The 15,310-nt window shown below is 43.5% G+C and overlaps 5 protein-coding genes across 5 annotated transcripts; 3 read left to right on the forward strand and 2 right to left on the reverse strand.

The window, feature by feature from the left end:
• Positions 1 to 265: 265 nt before the first annotated feature.
• L203_100297 (uncharacterized protein) lies at positions 266 to 1,939 on the forward strand (the record flags this gene model as incomplete). The annotated part of the gene is made up of 4 exons (XM_066209758.1): positions 266 to 722; positions 770 to 1,151; positions 1,198 to 1,448; positions 1,503 to 1,939. 4 exons carry the CDS (start codon positions 266 to 268, stop codon positions 1,937 to 1,939), a joined length of 1,527 nt encoding a protein of 508 aa, XP_066065855.1.
• A 915-nt stretch (positions 1,940 to 2,854) lies between these two features.
• Positions 2,855 to 4,117, reverse strand: L203_100298 (uncharacterized protein; the record flags this gene model as incomplete). Its single annotated transcript, XM_066209759.1, has 1 exon — positions 2,855 to 4,117. One exon carries the CDS (start codon positions 4,115 to 4,117, stop codon positions 2,855 to 2,857), a length of 1,263 nt encoding a protein of 420 aa, XP_066065856.1.
• A 396-nt stretch (positions 4,118 to 4,513) lies between these two features.
• On the forward strand, positions 4,514 to 5,176 carry L203_100299 (uncharacterized protein; the record flags this gene model as incomplete). The annotated part of the gene is made up of 3 exons (XM_066209760.1): positions 4,514 to 4,723; positions 4,776 to 4,877; positions 4,928 to 5,176. 3 exons carry the CDS (start codon positions 4,514 to 4,516, stop codon positions 5,174 to 5,176), a joined length of 561 nt encoding a protein of 186 aa, XP_066065857.1.
• Positions 5,177 to 5,567: 391 nt separating this feature from the next.
• On the forward strand, positions 5,568 to 8,870 carry L203_100300 (uncharacterized protein; the record flags this gene model as incomplete). Its single annotated transcript, XM_066209761.1, has 7 exons — positions 5,568 to 5,716; positions 5,763 to 5,944; positions 6,008 to 6,123; positions 6,170 to 6,367; positions 6,420 to 6,671; positions 6,718 to 7,491; positions 7,539 to 8,870. The coding sequence occupies 7 exons, from the start codon at positions 5,568 to 5,570 to the stop codon at positions 8,868 to 8,870; spliced, it is 3,003 nt and encodes a 1,000-aa protein (XP_066065858.1).
• A 178-nt stretch (positions 8,871 to 9,048) lies between these two features.
• On the reverse strand, positions 9,049 to 15,056 carry L203_100301 (uncharacterized protein; the record flags this gene model as incomplete). Its single annotated transcript, XM_066209762.1, has 21 exons — positions 9,049 to 9,081; positions 9,131 to 9,424; positions 9,475 to 9,704; positions 9,754 to 9,827; positions 9,877 to 10,230; positions 10,280 to 10,353; positions 10,403 to 10,572; positions 10,650 to 10,838; positions 10,889 to 11,028; positions 11,078 to 11,513; positions 11,564 to 11,837; positions 11,889 to 12,026; positions 12,076 to 12,143; positions 12,194 to 12,308; positions 12,359 to 12,894; positions 12,961 to 13,027; positions 13,087 to 13,244; positions 13,296 to 14,424; positions 14,473 to 14,715; positions 14,776 to 14,907; positions 14,994 to 15,056. The coding sequence occupies 21 exons, from the start codon at positions 15,054 to 15,056 to the stop codon at positions 9,049 to 9,051; spliced, it is 4,917 nt and encodes a 1,638-aa protein (XP_066065859.1).
• Positions 15,057 to 15,310: the final 254 nt, after the last annotated feature.

The raw sequence follows: 15,310 nt of genomic DNA on the forward strand, positions 1-15,310 counted from the left end.
GCTTGAAGCGTTTTGTTTTTTAAAAAAAGCCAGATATAAAGTCAAAATCAAAATGCGAAATGTTGTCAAAGTCGTTTTCATCAAGATGATGCGTTTTCGGCGATCGCCGCCATTTGAAAGGGACTGGTGAGTCACTTGTTACCCACGACCGGAACACTTGTCTGTTTGTTACAAACATTTATTTTTATTTTCTATTCTTTTCTATCTTTCCTCATCTCAAATTATAAATTCATGCCAAGCTGATAGATTCTGAATTCCTAGAGATATGCCTATTGCTCCACGCTTCTTCTTCGCTCCAGATCCAACACCTTCCCCAACAGGTATTTCCCACGACCCGGCTCTTACCCTATACGCCAGTGGCTCCTCTCCTGATGACCTGTCACAGAGACATAGGGATGAAAGTCACAAGTCAGGCTCTAGGATTATGTCTTGCCTGAGGCTGAGTAGATCTTTGGAACTACATTCTCTTGAGCGTCAAATGCAATATAGCAGTATCTCCACGCCTGAGGCAGGTTTGTCGCCATCATACCTGTCGCCCGACCTCTATGGTTTTCATTCTGGACCGACGAGGCCCTTGACGCTCATGCAAGATGATATAATATATACCTTGGAAGAACTCCAGAGGGTTCTTTATCTGGGAAAAGAGGATGATGCCGAGCGATGGAGGCAAAGAGTTGACGAGATGAAGACTGTGGTCGCCAAGCTAATAGAGAATGACTGTGGTATGTCGTTTCCTTCATCAAAGCACTGCTTCTAATATTATCTACAGTATACGAGACGCCTCTTGTCACTATTTCATCTAAAAATAAATTAATCTCCCACTTTGCCTTCCTCCATCTTTTTTCTACTGGTTATCTACCGTCGTTGACTCCTACCTCAATCTTACATCACGCCCGCAACATCACACCTTTTCTTTTTCTACAGTCAACGGAGACTGAGCAGAGAGAAAGGGATAAGCATCCAACTATTGAGGGCAAAGACGGAAACAAGACGATGGATCACGGCGTTGAAGAAGCTTGGTTGGGTATTGATATTGCTTCACCATATCAAACGTCTGAGAGATGGTGGCGGTTTTGGGAGATCAAGAGTGATTGCAGGGAGATAGGAAAGATGCAGCAACTTGATGGGTATCATCTAGCAATGATTGACCAGTATGTTCACATTTGCAAGTACTTTATCACCGTTAACAGCCTTTAGAGTAATCACTCTTCGATTTCTTCCATCACTCTTTGACTCTGCCTTTCCCTCTTGCCCTCCAACTTCATCGTTTCCTTCCCCCATGCTTCACTTCTCTCAGATCGCGCCACTTGCCTCCACGCCTAGTTCTCTTCCGCCTATACATGGGGTGAGTTTTGCACAGAGGCTGGTCGGCGCATTGGCAAGTGAGTTTGAAGGTATCTTAACATGGGATTTGAGAGTCAGAACTCTGGTAGAAATAAACGAAGTTGGTAAGTTTACACATCGTACCTCTTGAATGTGTCAAAGTCTGATTGAAATTATAGGCAAAGCTACCCGAATTCGCGATACCATTGATCTTCGAGACGCTGTCGAAGCTCTTGTACCTTTTGCCAAACGTCTAGGTTGGTTGGGAAGATGCGTGGGAGGTTTGATCAGTGGGGCGGTCGGAGAATTATTGGTTGGACTTACGGACCCCTCAACAACGAGTACAAGCAACACGAAGGCAACTGAAGTAGAGGAGCCACAAAGCTTCAAGAGGGAATGCCAATCTAGTAAGCCGACAGGACTTGCAGCAGAGAAGCATGTGATGAGCCCATACTCCTTGTATGTCAACCCATCTGAGCAACAAGAATTCAAAGTCCCAAAGTCCCCAGGTCGACACAATTTTCTCGGTCTTACTAATATACCTCAACCAACGATGGCAAACACATCCACAGAATATCCAACGACATTTGGTGATGATGGGTCTTTTGTATTTTGAGATGGCCAGAGCTGTCCATGACGTACACACATTTACGACAATGCAGGAAAACGGTTTCATGTAGCAAACAGAATGACTTGGTGCTTAACGATGTATGAGATAGCTGGATATGATTGTAATGCTAATTGTCAAGATTGCAGTATATGGATTCTATTATTGTATTCGTCCTTCGCAAGATGTTTTACAAAAAAAATATGGCAATACTAACAAATGTGACAAGCAACTGATTGTATATTTGACATTCAAAACATGCTTCAATTTCAAACATGCGATGTTCGTCAAAGTTTTGATTTGCTGTGGTAAAGAAGATGCTCAATAAACCGGTAATACTCTTGGTGATATGAACTTTGACTACCTCTATTGCTGAATCATTATCAAGAAATTAATATACCATCAAAGGTTATATGTCTTACTAACCAAAGATAATCAATTTCGAACTGACAGCTTCTTCCCTATATCTACTATTAGAATAGCCAAAGTGAGCTATTGGTGCAAGAGTAATATTAAGGTGCAATTGATCAAGAAGTTTATTAACTTTAACAAGTATAAGTGTTTAGTGAGAATCCAATAATGTCGCCTCGAATGATATCAAAATCACAGGCTTAAATGGCACTACTTGGACAAGAGATTTTGACTTTTACTCGATCAAATGTGAACAGAAAAACATCATATGATTTTGGCATTAATGGCTAATAGATAGAATAATGAATGTACAACAAGAGTCAGCACATTATTGGCATTAAGAAAAAGCTTTTGAAGAGATTTGATAGAGGTGCTTGAAAGACGAGGTCGATCATTGCAAGTAACTAGTATACTGATATAACTCTTGTCCACTCAATTCCTGACAGAAAGATGGTGTCTATACATATTTTACAAGATGTATCTCTAATCCATTCTTATCACAATGTCTAATCGTCATCTGGTGGTCTCATTCATGAGGTCTTCCTCTCCAGCCTCTCTACCATTCTCCATTCCCCGCCCCCCTTTCTTGATAACACCTTCTACCATTCTCAATAATCCTTCTTCTTCTTCTCCAAGGACTTCATACATGTCTTTCAATACCTCCAACTTTGCAGCCACTCGTCCGTTGCTGCCACCGTCTAATATGTATAAACTGGGGAAAGTTGGCGAGGAGGTAGATTCCAGGACAGATCGAGAGAGTTGGAGCCACTCTAGCGCTTTTGATTCAAAGTCTGCCAGAGGAAAACTCATCGTGAACTCTTGCCATAGGGCATTCAATGTACTCCCAATCTTTTCCCTCACCCTGTTCTTAACGTCGTCTCCGGTTTCTCTCCAGATACTCTTAGGCTCCAAAGTCAACGATTTTAAACGTGGTACTCCGTTCTCCGGCGCCAGGTTAAGCCGAATCAAACTTTCATGCAGCTTTCTGGCTGTTTCCTCCGCTGTGTTGTGTCCTTTCAGATCCCGAGCAATATAAGACGTAACATCGTTGGACGATAGAGCATGAACACCACATGAACCTGGATCAGAATGAGAATGGTGAACACCTAGTGTCTGGGTGCTGGGTGTGGCAGATGCCGTGGTGGAGCAAGAATACTGAGCCCAATAAGCATCTTCTGCTTGGATGTCATGGCATTCCTTGATATCAATGCCTGCATCTTGATTGAAACGAGAATCTGTATGACTTGGTTCAGTCAATTCCTTGTCGTCAGAGGACCAATACCCTTCAGGGGCTGTAAGAGGATCGGCCATGTACTCGTTCTGGAGCATATCTTCTTCCTTGGGCGGCGGAGGTAAAAGGGTTGGTGAAGAGAGCCACACATGCTCTGTTTGCCTAGGCAGACGAGCAGAATGATACACCCAACCACGAGCTTCTCTTCCGGGCGTATCAGGCTCATACTCGAGCCACACCTCAACATCTTGGCCTCCTTCTTCTCTTTCAATGACTAATTTTGCATAGATCTCCTCTCCTTCCCTTGTGTATTCTGGCTTATTCCATTTGTGCCCTCGAGATAGCTCTCGAAGTTGAGAGGATATGGGCTGGTCTTCTGTAGACGGGAAAGGAGAGAGATGAGCGTCTAAATCCGATGGAGATGGAGGAAGATATACAAGACGTTGAAGCAACGTTTTAGAGAGGAGCTCTTGTGGAAGAGGAGATGGAGGAAGCAGATAAGGAAGAAGTTCTACAAGCAGTGTTGTTGGTACTTGTGGAATCATGCTGAGCTGAAACGAGAATAAGTTTCAAAACAGTATCTGTACATACCTGCATAGACAGTCAGTCTCGGCCGCGAAATAAATAAACGGGCCTACTTTTTCCAAGTAACTTTCCAATCTTTCAAAATGGTTTTATATCGATATAAAGTAAAGATGAAACATGTTTCATCCTGTGTATATAATAATAAAATTAAATAAATAGATAAAAGAGATCGGGACAACTTTGACTGTATGGCCAGGCTGATAACCGATCAACCTCCACCATGCCTCCACCAAAAACCGAACAAATGCGGAGAAGATAATCTTTAAACCAAAGATATACTTTCAATCATCTACTTTTCTTCTTTCAACAAAGATTGAAGAGCATTTGTGAGAAGCTTGAAGAGGCAGAGAGGAGTGATGATTATACGCCTCTGTGCGATCCGTTCAATCACATCTTCTGCCTGTGCACAAGGAAAACTGCCAGCTCAGCCATTGAGCTTGATCAGATTGGTGGAAGAATCAGACCATGCATGGGCTAGAGAATGGGTCGATGGATTCACCGTGGATGATATACCCAAAGAAGGTTACCTAGCCACCAAAAGCCGGTCAAGTGGGCCAGGCGGACAGGTAAATCTATGCCGTGAGGTCATTTGGATATAAGTACTTATCCAGGACGTAGCATGTAAATAAGACAGAGAGTAAAGTCACAGTCAGATGCGATCTAGACCGCGCTGTTGGCAAATGGCTACCAAAATTCGTCATGCCAGCCTTGACCAAATCTGTTGGTATATCAGATCATGATCTCTTTAGCTAATAGATTGACAACACCAGCCATATTATCACTCATCGCCTCCATGTCTCTTGATATCTTCACAGAGATCACGACACGCTTCACAGAACCAAGACAATGCTCTTTCCATTCTGCATCAGTCAATTGTCTCCTCTGCCGACTCTCTGATCATAAACCCAACAAGTGCCGCTCAAAAGGAGAAAGTGAAAATGCTGGAAAGACAGGAGAAGGAGAGGAAAATGGAGATGAAGAAAAGGAGGAGTATGAAGAAAGCCAGTCGGAGAGAATGAAGTGCTGGTATGCAATGGGCAAAGTCATCTGTACAATCTCAAACTGAATTCTGTGGCTTGTATACTTTGCTAATCTTCAGCCTATTGCGTTTAGTCCTGTTCCGCCGCTTGAGCGACTACAGTCGTGTCTCAATACCATGGATGTGATCATGAAGATGAGCATACTTTTTGTCTCTTTTCAATGAGAAATGAGAATAATTCCGAATTGATCAAAACAATATGCTTTTCTAAACTTTTCTAATTAAATGTTAATCCCGTATTCTTCATTTCAAATTACGTAATGTTTTCTTCTACACGCAAGCGTCAGACGCGCTTGCATAAAATATGAATCTGTTTACGTATTTTATCTTTTACTTTACTTTTTGTATTTCCATCTCATTCGCCACTCGATATGCCTGTCTCATTGGTGACAACAAGCGCGGCGGGCTCGCTCACCCTTCTGGAAGATCCTGACAAAGATGTCAGAATCTATGCTCTTAACCATTTGCTCTCTATCGTAGGACAGTTCTGGGCAGAAATGTCTGACAAACTTCCTTATCTGTAAGTTGCTCGTTTGAAAGGTGAGTGCCTATGCTAATTTTGTTAGCGAACTTCTCGCCGACCCTTTGTCAAAAGAACTAGCCGCAGAGAGCCGACCATTTGCTGCTCTCCTAATCTCCAAGATCTATTTCTATATGGGTTTTCAAGATGAAGCGGTAGAATTTGCTCTCAAGGCAGGGACTGCTTTTGAGAGAGAGCCCGAAGGAGAGTACAGGGAGACTATAATTTGTAGGTTTATGTCGCTTTATATCCGGCGAAACCTCAATACATGGACTGATACAAGTAAATAAGCTGGATGTTTGGACAAAGCAATTGAGAGAACGAAAAGAAACGAAAAAATACCTGGGGATCTACAGGGGATTGTTGATTCTGTACTTCGTAGCAGCTCTGGTGAGAATGGAAAACTTGTAGGTATTGTGTATGGATTGGATGGTATGCAGCTAAACCGTATAGGCAATGGGTCTGGCTCTTTCTCTCCAGAGACTCGATCTTATCGAAATGATTTATCTCAGCTCTCGCGCCCCTACACAGGCCATTTCAACAAGATCTGAGAGAGTTGTACATGACGAAGGGTTGTTGCGATATGTGCTCGCCGAGGTTGTTTCTGGTGCTAGTGGAAATGAGGCTTGGTCTGAAGATTTCCGCGTTAGCGTGAGTGTGGCTCTATATACCACTATAATAGTACGAATTGACATGCGCCTAGCTTTTCCAACTCCTGCGTCGATTATTTCACCTTAGCCCTACACCTGATTGGAATTCCATCACAACTGTCTGGGCTCAAAGTTCGGATGTTGAATCGACAGTCGAATCATTCATAAAGTTACTTGAAGCCAATGATAATCTCATGGTGTATCAAATTGCCTACGATCTTACAGAAGTTGCGTCTCAGGCGTTCATTGACGAGGTCAGGGACAAGTTAGGAGAAAGCAACTGGGCTGCGCCTGTCGATGGTGAAGTAAGTATCTACATTGGGGGCAAGCACTGTTCTTGACGCCAAAAAGGAGGACGATGTCCGAGTAGTTTTGAACAACATTCTCCGTGGCGACACGTCTGCCGAGCTCTTTCTTAATTTCCTCAACCGAAATAATCAAACCGACATGACAATCCTCAAGGCTACTAAAGACACTCTTGAAGACCGATACTCTATCTATCACTCTGCTATCACTTTCACCAATGCCTTTGCTCATTGCGGAACTACATCCGATCGCTTCCTTCGAGAAAATCTTGACTGGCTTGGTCGCGCCAACAACTGGGCAAAGTTCTCCACTACTGCTGCTCTTGGTTTAATTCATCGTGGAAGCTGGGTGAACGGGACTCGTGTTGTGAAACCTTACCTTCCTGGAGGAGCTGCCCCAAATAAATATAGCGAAGGTGGCGCCCTGTTCGCTCTTGGTCTGATATATGCAGGCCGAGTGGAGTTTGCGGAGGAAGAACTCAAGAAGGGTATGGCAGAAGGTACCGACCCTGTTGTACAGCACGGTGCCGCCTTGGGTATGGGCGTTTCTGCTCTTGCTTCAGCCGATGAAGAAATATACGAGACTATCCGGCCTATACTTTTCCAGGATGATGCCACTGCTGGCGAAGCTGCTGGGCTAGCAATGGGTCTTGTCATGCTTGGAACAGCGTCAGATAAAGCATTGGAAGAAATGCTGTCTTACGCAAGAGAAACCCAGCACGAAAAGATTATCAGAGGTTTGGCTATAGGTATTGCTTTCTTATATTATGGCCAAAGAGAAGCGGCCACTCACGTTATTGACAGGTTACTGGAGGAAAAGGTTGGCTTAAATTTAGTTACATTTCTTGATTCGCTAACATCGAATAGGATGCCATTCTTCGGTATGGTGGCATGTTTACTATTGCACTAGCTTTTGCTGGCACTGGAAACAACAAGGCTGTTAAAAGGCTGCTCCACGTTGCTGTGTCTGATGTCAATGATGATGTTCGACGGGCCGCTGTCACTGCCCTCGGCTTTGTCTTGTTCCGGAATCACACTACTGTCCCTCGAGTGGTCCAGCTTTTGGCTGAAAGCTACAATCCTCATGTCCGTTATGGCGCCACCCTCGCTCTTGGTATCTCTTGTGCTGGAACTGGTTTAGAATCTGCCATTGAGCTTTTAGAGCCTATGACCACGGACCCGGTTGATTTTGTTCGCCAGGGTGCATACATATCGCTTGCAATGATCCTTATTCAACAATCCGAAGCTGTTGCTCCCAAATCTGTGGCCATACGTGATCTCTTCGCCAAGGTTGTAAGCGACAAGCATGAGGATCCTATGGCTCGATTTGGTGCTTCTCTCGCTCAAGGTATCGTCGATGCCGGTGGTCGTAACATGACTTTGGCCCTTTCTACTCGTGCCGGTACACTCAATCAAAATGCTGTGGTCGGTATGGCTCTCTTCGTCCAGTTTTGGTATTGGTTCCCTCTCGCCCACGGACTTGGCCTTGCCTTCACTCCTACTGCCATTATTGCTGTTGATGGGAAAGGCCGTCTACCTAAACTCGACTTGGAATGTAATGCCCGGCCTAGTCTTTTCGCCTACCCCCGAACAGAAAAAAAGGTAGAAGAGAAGAAAAAGGACAAACAGAAGGCTGCAGTCTTGTCAACTACTGCTAGAGCCAAAGCTAGGGAGAGAGTGAAGAAGGCTGAGGCCGGGGAGGGTATGGACGCTGATGACAAGGTTGAGGATATCAAAGAAGACAAGAAGGAGATAGCTCTAAGAAAAGGCAAGCCAACTGAACCTTCTTCGTTCATCATCTCCAACATGTCTAGAGTAACTCCTGCTCAAATTTCCCATGTTCGTTTCCCTGCATCATCCCGTTATACTCCTGTTCGACCTCTTGATCACTCCATTTCGCAAACTGGTGTATCCATCAAGACAGGATTGAGCGCCAGTGGTAGTATAGTGGTATTGAGAGATGAAACGCCAGAGGAAGAGGGAGAGTATATCGAACTGAGTAAAGCTTTATGGCCCGGATGGCTGCCCAGTAATCCTGAAGCAGCTGCAGCAGTGTTGGCCGCTACTGGAGAGAGTAGTAACGTGGCTGGACGTGGTTCTGGTGTTGACTCTGATGAGGTTCAACAATCTGGTAGACAGACAATCACTGAGGAGGAGGAAGCAGATGTGCCACCACCATTTGAGTATCCCTTTGAATAATAGAAGCGTATACTCAGCACTGAATCACGAGTTTGAGGATGTCGTTGATAGTTGTGTGGCACATTGGTAAAAAATGCATAAGTAACGAGATCGCACTAGAATTTTGAATTGAATGTAATTTACATGTGGCTGCACATAAAAATATGCTCAAAAAATCAAACTACATAAGCCGGCGGAGTCATTTCCCGTTTCCATATTGTAACAAAAACCCCTACGCATTCATCATCAGCTTTTGTCTTGAGAGGGTGACGGCAACTAACTCTATTATCGCGCACACTAAACAACCACATCCATGAGCATTCATTGCCATTACCGCTGTCCATACTGTTCGCTTTCATATGCAGTACGCCTTCCCTTATGGTGTCCGCATATCTTCTATCACTAGGATGAATACCTTCTTTGGAAAGTATAGCTCGCCAAGCTTCGTCGTCGTGAACCCATGCAGTATCAAGGGTAAGTTGACAGAGCAAGAACGGGGGAAGATCAATGCCCAACACCGGGAGACTTGACTTGGTTTGAGCAGCAAATTCTGCTGCCTTATCATAATAGACTGACTATATTTTAATTGTCAATGGTTGAAAAACATGTTCAACTCAAAGCTAACCTTTGTGGCATGCCGGTGCTTTCTGACAGGCCTTCCTTTTGTGCCCTTGGCGGTCGCAGGTTCAGGAGGAAGGATAAGCTTAATATCTACTTCTGCCTGCTTAGGCTCTACTGGTATTGTTGCAGCTTGGGCTGAGGGTATGCTACCTTCCGCCGAAACATATGAGGTGTCTATGCGTCTTTGATCAGATATAGCTATCCGCAAGTAGTTGCATAAATCATGCCGAGGAACTGTGATGGGATTAGTGACTTCGTAGGGCATATACAGGAGTTAACTAACTTTCTTCTTCAGAACGACGTAATATACTCCTTACTTTGACAGAAGAGCGATTTGCTTTTGGAATGACCAAATACCTGCGTCTTTAATTAACTTCTAACTTGGTAACTGAAAGAGATCCCTCACAGGATATTTTGGTCTTGACACTCTTGAGTAACTTCTTCAACGTTTCTGTCATCATCATACTGGAAATCCGCACGAATACCTGCGCGCCAAAGCTCTCCAATAATCTGAAGCCTGACTGAGATGTCCACTTGAGGGAAAGCTGCCACATAGACATCACAACGTGCAGGGCTCCAGTGACCGAATGAACGTTCGTCTTCGTTGGGTTTCTCCATAAGACGTCTAGACAGAGAAGATTCGTATCGTGATACAACTCGTGCCAAATGATCAACTGCAATGGACATGCCAACGCCAAATACTCGTTGAGACTGAGATTGCGTGACGGGTTGTCGGAAATGCTCAAGGAGAGAGTCGTACCTGCAGAAGGTTAGACTGGGTACATTCTGTTGTCATGGCTTGTCTTCACCGGCCACCATATGCCACCATTTCCTTCTGTTTTCCTTTCCTTACGCATTCAAACATGAACCCTCCTCGGAAAAACTAACTCGATCAGCAACATTCTAGGTAGGTTTATCTTGAATAATCTCACTTCAACATGTCTTGACAGCGTTGGTTTGAAAAGTATTTTTCTTGTTACTCCACACGCACGAGCGCTATTGATAACGTTTGATATCTCATCCATTGCCGAAGCAAGCTTCCTCCTGGAGCTTGTAGATGTAAAGATACATTCAAGCTTTTTACGAACGATTTCAAAGTCTCCTATTCAACAGCTCGCTGTGAGTAATAGCGTTTGATAGAGAGCAGATATTACTAAAAAAGATAAAGAAAATACTCACCAACAATACAACACTGTTCTAGCTCATCCATGAGACCCCTTGAGAGACCCGTTACGTTGCTCAAGAGATTCTTCGACTGTGCTCCTGCATAAACAGTGTTACTGGAATCAAGATTTCTGAACTGTTCGAGGATCTTCAATCGAGGTTTATCTGGCCTCTCTGGTACCATACCAAGTATAATATCAAGGACTAAATGAATATCTAGTATGTGCTAAAATCGAAAATGAGACGCAGCTTACCAATCTCATGTGATATATGGAACTCATAATCTACAGAGGAAGAGCCACGCATACCCCTAAATTCCGAAATGACCTTATCAACCACTTCCAGCAGCTCCGCCTCAGCAGCAGCAGATCGTATGGGTGAAACAATGTCGAAGCTTTAATCTCGTCAACTTTATATAGTTCTGATGATAATTTCACGCTAACCTCAATTCACCAACTACGACAGGCTGGCCTCCTAAGTGATGATGAGTAAATCTTCGTCCTACGTGATATCTCTTGATCCGCTCGATTTGCCGTCTAGCAGCACTTCTACCCATCGCAAGAATATCGTTGCTCGGTAGTTGGACAACGTGTCCACTCTGTTCGATAAGACGAACAGGATGTAACCCCGGGAAAACATCAAGAAAGGTTGTCTCCGGAATCAGAAGTGGTAGCCGAGTTTCGACAGCCCCATGTCGTTGAAATAACTCGATCAAGCGCTGAGTGATGACAGTAAGCCAAATCTGTAACTGATCGTCAGAATCATTGTCATAGGTATAGTCTACGAGACGGTGGTTGATATCGGTCATGATATGAGTGTTTCGTTCAAAAAGAGCTTCTATAAGGCTATTGTAATGAGAGGATTTGGGATCAGTTAGTTCTAGTGACATGTCAATATACACTTTGTAGATGTGAATTTGATTTGATTACCCATTATGACTGCATCATAATCTTCCTTCCTCTTTTCTGACGTTGGCAGTAATGGACTTCTCAGCAATTCTGTGGCTTTGAATCTCATGCTTGGTTCGTGTGCTAGCAACCTCCGAATAATTTCTCTCTCGTTTGGTTTGTGATTTGCGCTCCAACCAGTTGGAAAGGTGATTGAAGGTTGACGGATAACCGTGAGAGTATGAACTCGTTCCATAGCTGTATTAAAAGAATAGCACATCTCAAAGAAGATTATACCAAGTGAATACATATCGGCCTAACTTCGATTAGCTCTTGGTATTTACGCAATAGACCAAGGATACGTTACCTTCTCGTTGTATGACCTGGAAATGATAACCTCTGGGGCGATGTATAAGCTTGTACCGATGTTAGAGGTTTGGTCTATTGTATCCATCGTTTGGATAGCTGGGCCTGAAGCAGTCTCGATGGCTGTCATTTCGGATGTCTATTGCCATGAAATTTAGTTCAGAATTTTTATAGCAACTCAATCCCACCGAAAGTCCAAAATCAGCAATTTTGACATTATTATCCGTATCCAACAAAATATTGGACGGCTTCAAATCTATATAATAGCTTGAGAAGATGTCCAATCAAATGTTACTTGGAACTCACCTCGATGCACAATTCCTAGAGAGGCCATGTGGGCCAAAGCCGACAACACCTGTATGAGAAGCCTCCAGACTTCCTTCTCTGTTAAACCAGCAGTAATGGCTTCTCTCAGCGTTTGCTTCGTCACGATTAGTTAGGAATCCTCCTTGAGATTAGATAAAGACTGACTTTCTCGACAAATTCCATTTGAATATACAGGACCCGCTGTACATTCTCGCCATCTATTGAACGTGTCAGGGCAGAATAAGAAGCAAGATGTTTATCGCTCTTATCTGTGGCGGAAGATTGTATTCGACCTTTTACATGGGAAGGATCCACAGTTACAGCACTAGAACCAGTACTATTGAGGTCACTTGAGTCATCTGAATCATTGCTTAGGTCATCATTTGAACCATCATCATCCTCATCTTCGTTTGTGAATCGTATTTGCGGAAAGGTAGCGCTACGAGACTGATCTCGTCGAGACACGGAAAAATCATCAAAATTGACAGCGAAAATGTCTTCGTCTTGTTGGTTGGCTGTACCTTTGCCCATTGAATGGCCATCTGAAATAGCCTCCCCAATCATAGGAGTATACTCTGGAGTATTGGCTTCCAACCAACATCCATAATATCTAACAATATGCTGATGGTTGACTCGAGAAAGGTTATTCACTTCCCGATAAACTTTTTGCTCGTTATCCTCTGGGCGAAGTTTCACTTTCTCTAAATGATGATTGGATCAGCAATGCAGCAATTGGTCCAAGAGAACAAGTCAAGTTATTCACGTACTGATGGCATAAAATCTACCATCTAACTTGTTTCTAGCCTTGACCACTTCACCGAATGCGCCTTTACCCTATGAACCCCTCAGTCTCATATTGCCATCACTATCCAGAGATATCCAGCCAAACTCACTAGAAATTCTACTTGCTCAAAGTCTGCTCTGTATCTAGATAACCTTGGAGCCAATGATTGTGGCGTATTGGGAAGAGCATCCACCAGATTATAACTCATGAGCATCGGGTCCGAAAGCTCGTGGGAACTTGGTATTATGCTTTGCGGTATTCCATGACCTATATTTAAGTCTCATTATATGAACAACTGGTACAAGCGAAAACATATACCAGTGGAAATCCTTACAGCTCGTTTCGTAATATCGTCAAACGACCTAAGCTTATCCAGAGCTTCCTCGGCAGTCAATCGTTTTTTGGCATTGGGGTGCAAGAGTCCCGTGAGAAGGTCTGTCATTGATTCTGATTTTCTCTCTGCGTGCTGTAGAAGAGTATGAAAGTTGCGGTATTGTCGTAATACGTCCGGACCGAAGATAAATTGGATCAACAGCAACCCAGCTTGCCATATATCTCGGGGCTTTGTATAAGAGTGAGGATAATCACTCTCATCAGGGGATATCCATGCTTCAGGTACTTGATCTATCCGAGTTTTGAGAAAAGGATTGGAGCGATGCATGTCAATGACACGGCGGGCGTAACTTGTTCCAGCAAGCTTGACAATCCTCCTACCATCACCGGCTGTTGAGAAGAAAGTGAAATCTAGATCAATCTGCTTTTGATAACAATTTTTCTGGTGTAACTGAGTCAGTCCTGCAAGGACTTGGGAGATATAGTCTTTAGCTAGATCATCTCCAAATCCTTCGCGTGGAATCCAATTTCTCAGTTTGAGCCCCTCAAGCAAAGCCTCGGTCACGAAAATTAGTCTTTCCCACCCTTTCGGGCTTTTGCCTCGCTTGACGGCATATACCTTGGCTGCATGATCCGATTCCGTGTTTTGGGCTCGTAAAGCTTCAACAGAACAAGCATCGATACGTTTGATACCAAGGGGTGTCAAGTAATAAGGATTAGCAAAATCAATGACTTCGACTCTCACTTTTGGAGAAGAAGCTTTAACGAAATTGCTCTCTTCACCATAAGCTTCAGATTCGTTTGGCTCAGCCATATAAACAGTCCATAATACTCCCTTCATTCCACCAAACAGAACCCAATTTTTCCATCTTCCCTCAAATCCACTGACTGCTATGGCACTATCCAATTCCAATTCTCTTCTCTCCAAGTCGCCCACATCCAGAAGAGCAAGAGATTCTTGCCGTTTGCGTTCCTCTTGTAATTGTTTGGCATGATCAGCGTTCTCTTTCTTTTTGATAGCATTGAGCTGAATCTGGGATTGTAAGTATCGATTGTTCTCGTCAATTTCTCGTCGTTTACGTTCATCTTCTGTTGCTCTGCTAACTTCTTCTGCCTATAAACTCAACCAGAGCTTTTATTGGAAGCCTAAAAGATGACTTACGGCTCGTTGGGCCTCCTCACGCCGGGCTTTCTCCTCCATTAGATTGACGTCACCTGAGTTCGGTAATGGAGCATGGTTATTTGTGATAAAATCGCGGACAGTGTCAATAAGTTCGAAAATCATGGCTTCGCCAACTTTGGATTTGGCCTTATCTTGTACGAGTGTATGTAGTTGTTGAACATGCTTGGCGGACAAGAATTCTGGTTCTTTTAGTGATAAAGGCGGAACTTGATGAGGATATGCCTATCGAATGGATCGTTAGATAGCTTGAAGGTGAAGTTCGGATGTTATCATGCAACTGACTTGTATCATCTTCCCCTGGAGAATGACATTAACCCGCTCGTCTTCCATTCCACATATTCTAACCTCCCACCATCCGCCATCTACCTCTGTACCCCACGCTGTCTTTTTTGGAGGGATATCATGCCATTCGTCCTGAAGATATCAGATTAGCCAATGTCACAGCCTTGACTTGGTATTTTGTAGGAAAGATATTGGAAAAGACGAGTGAAGAGACTAACCGGGTAGATAGCTCTCAAACTTTCGAGTTCTTCCTCTTGGGTTGCCTTGTTAGCCTTAGGCATTAAGCATTTGCGTATCTATATATTTCTTCTATGAATCTTAAATTAAGCTTGCGCTCTCTAAATGTTTTGAAGTAAAAGCGAATATAAAAGACAAGTGTCGTTGGGTTCTATAATGATTGCAAAAGTAAGATATATGTCATGATGTCATGATTTCCCAAAGTGGAGGCAAACCATCTTCAACTAGGATTAATACCAAAAAGAACTAGGGCTACAGACAAAGCTTTGAATTCTGAATTTAACAAGTAATGTTACTT

This window comes from Cryptococcus depauperatus, chromosome 1 (assembly GCF_001720195.1).
Source record: "Cryptococcus depauperatus CBS 7841 chromosome 1, complete sequence".
Classification (NCBI taxonomy): domain Eukaryota; kingdom Fungi; phylum Basidiomycota; class Tremellomycetes; order Tremellales; family Cryptococcaceae; genus Cryptococcus; species Cryptococcus depauperatus.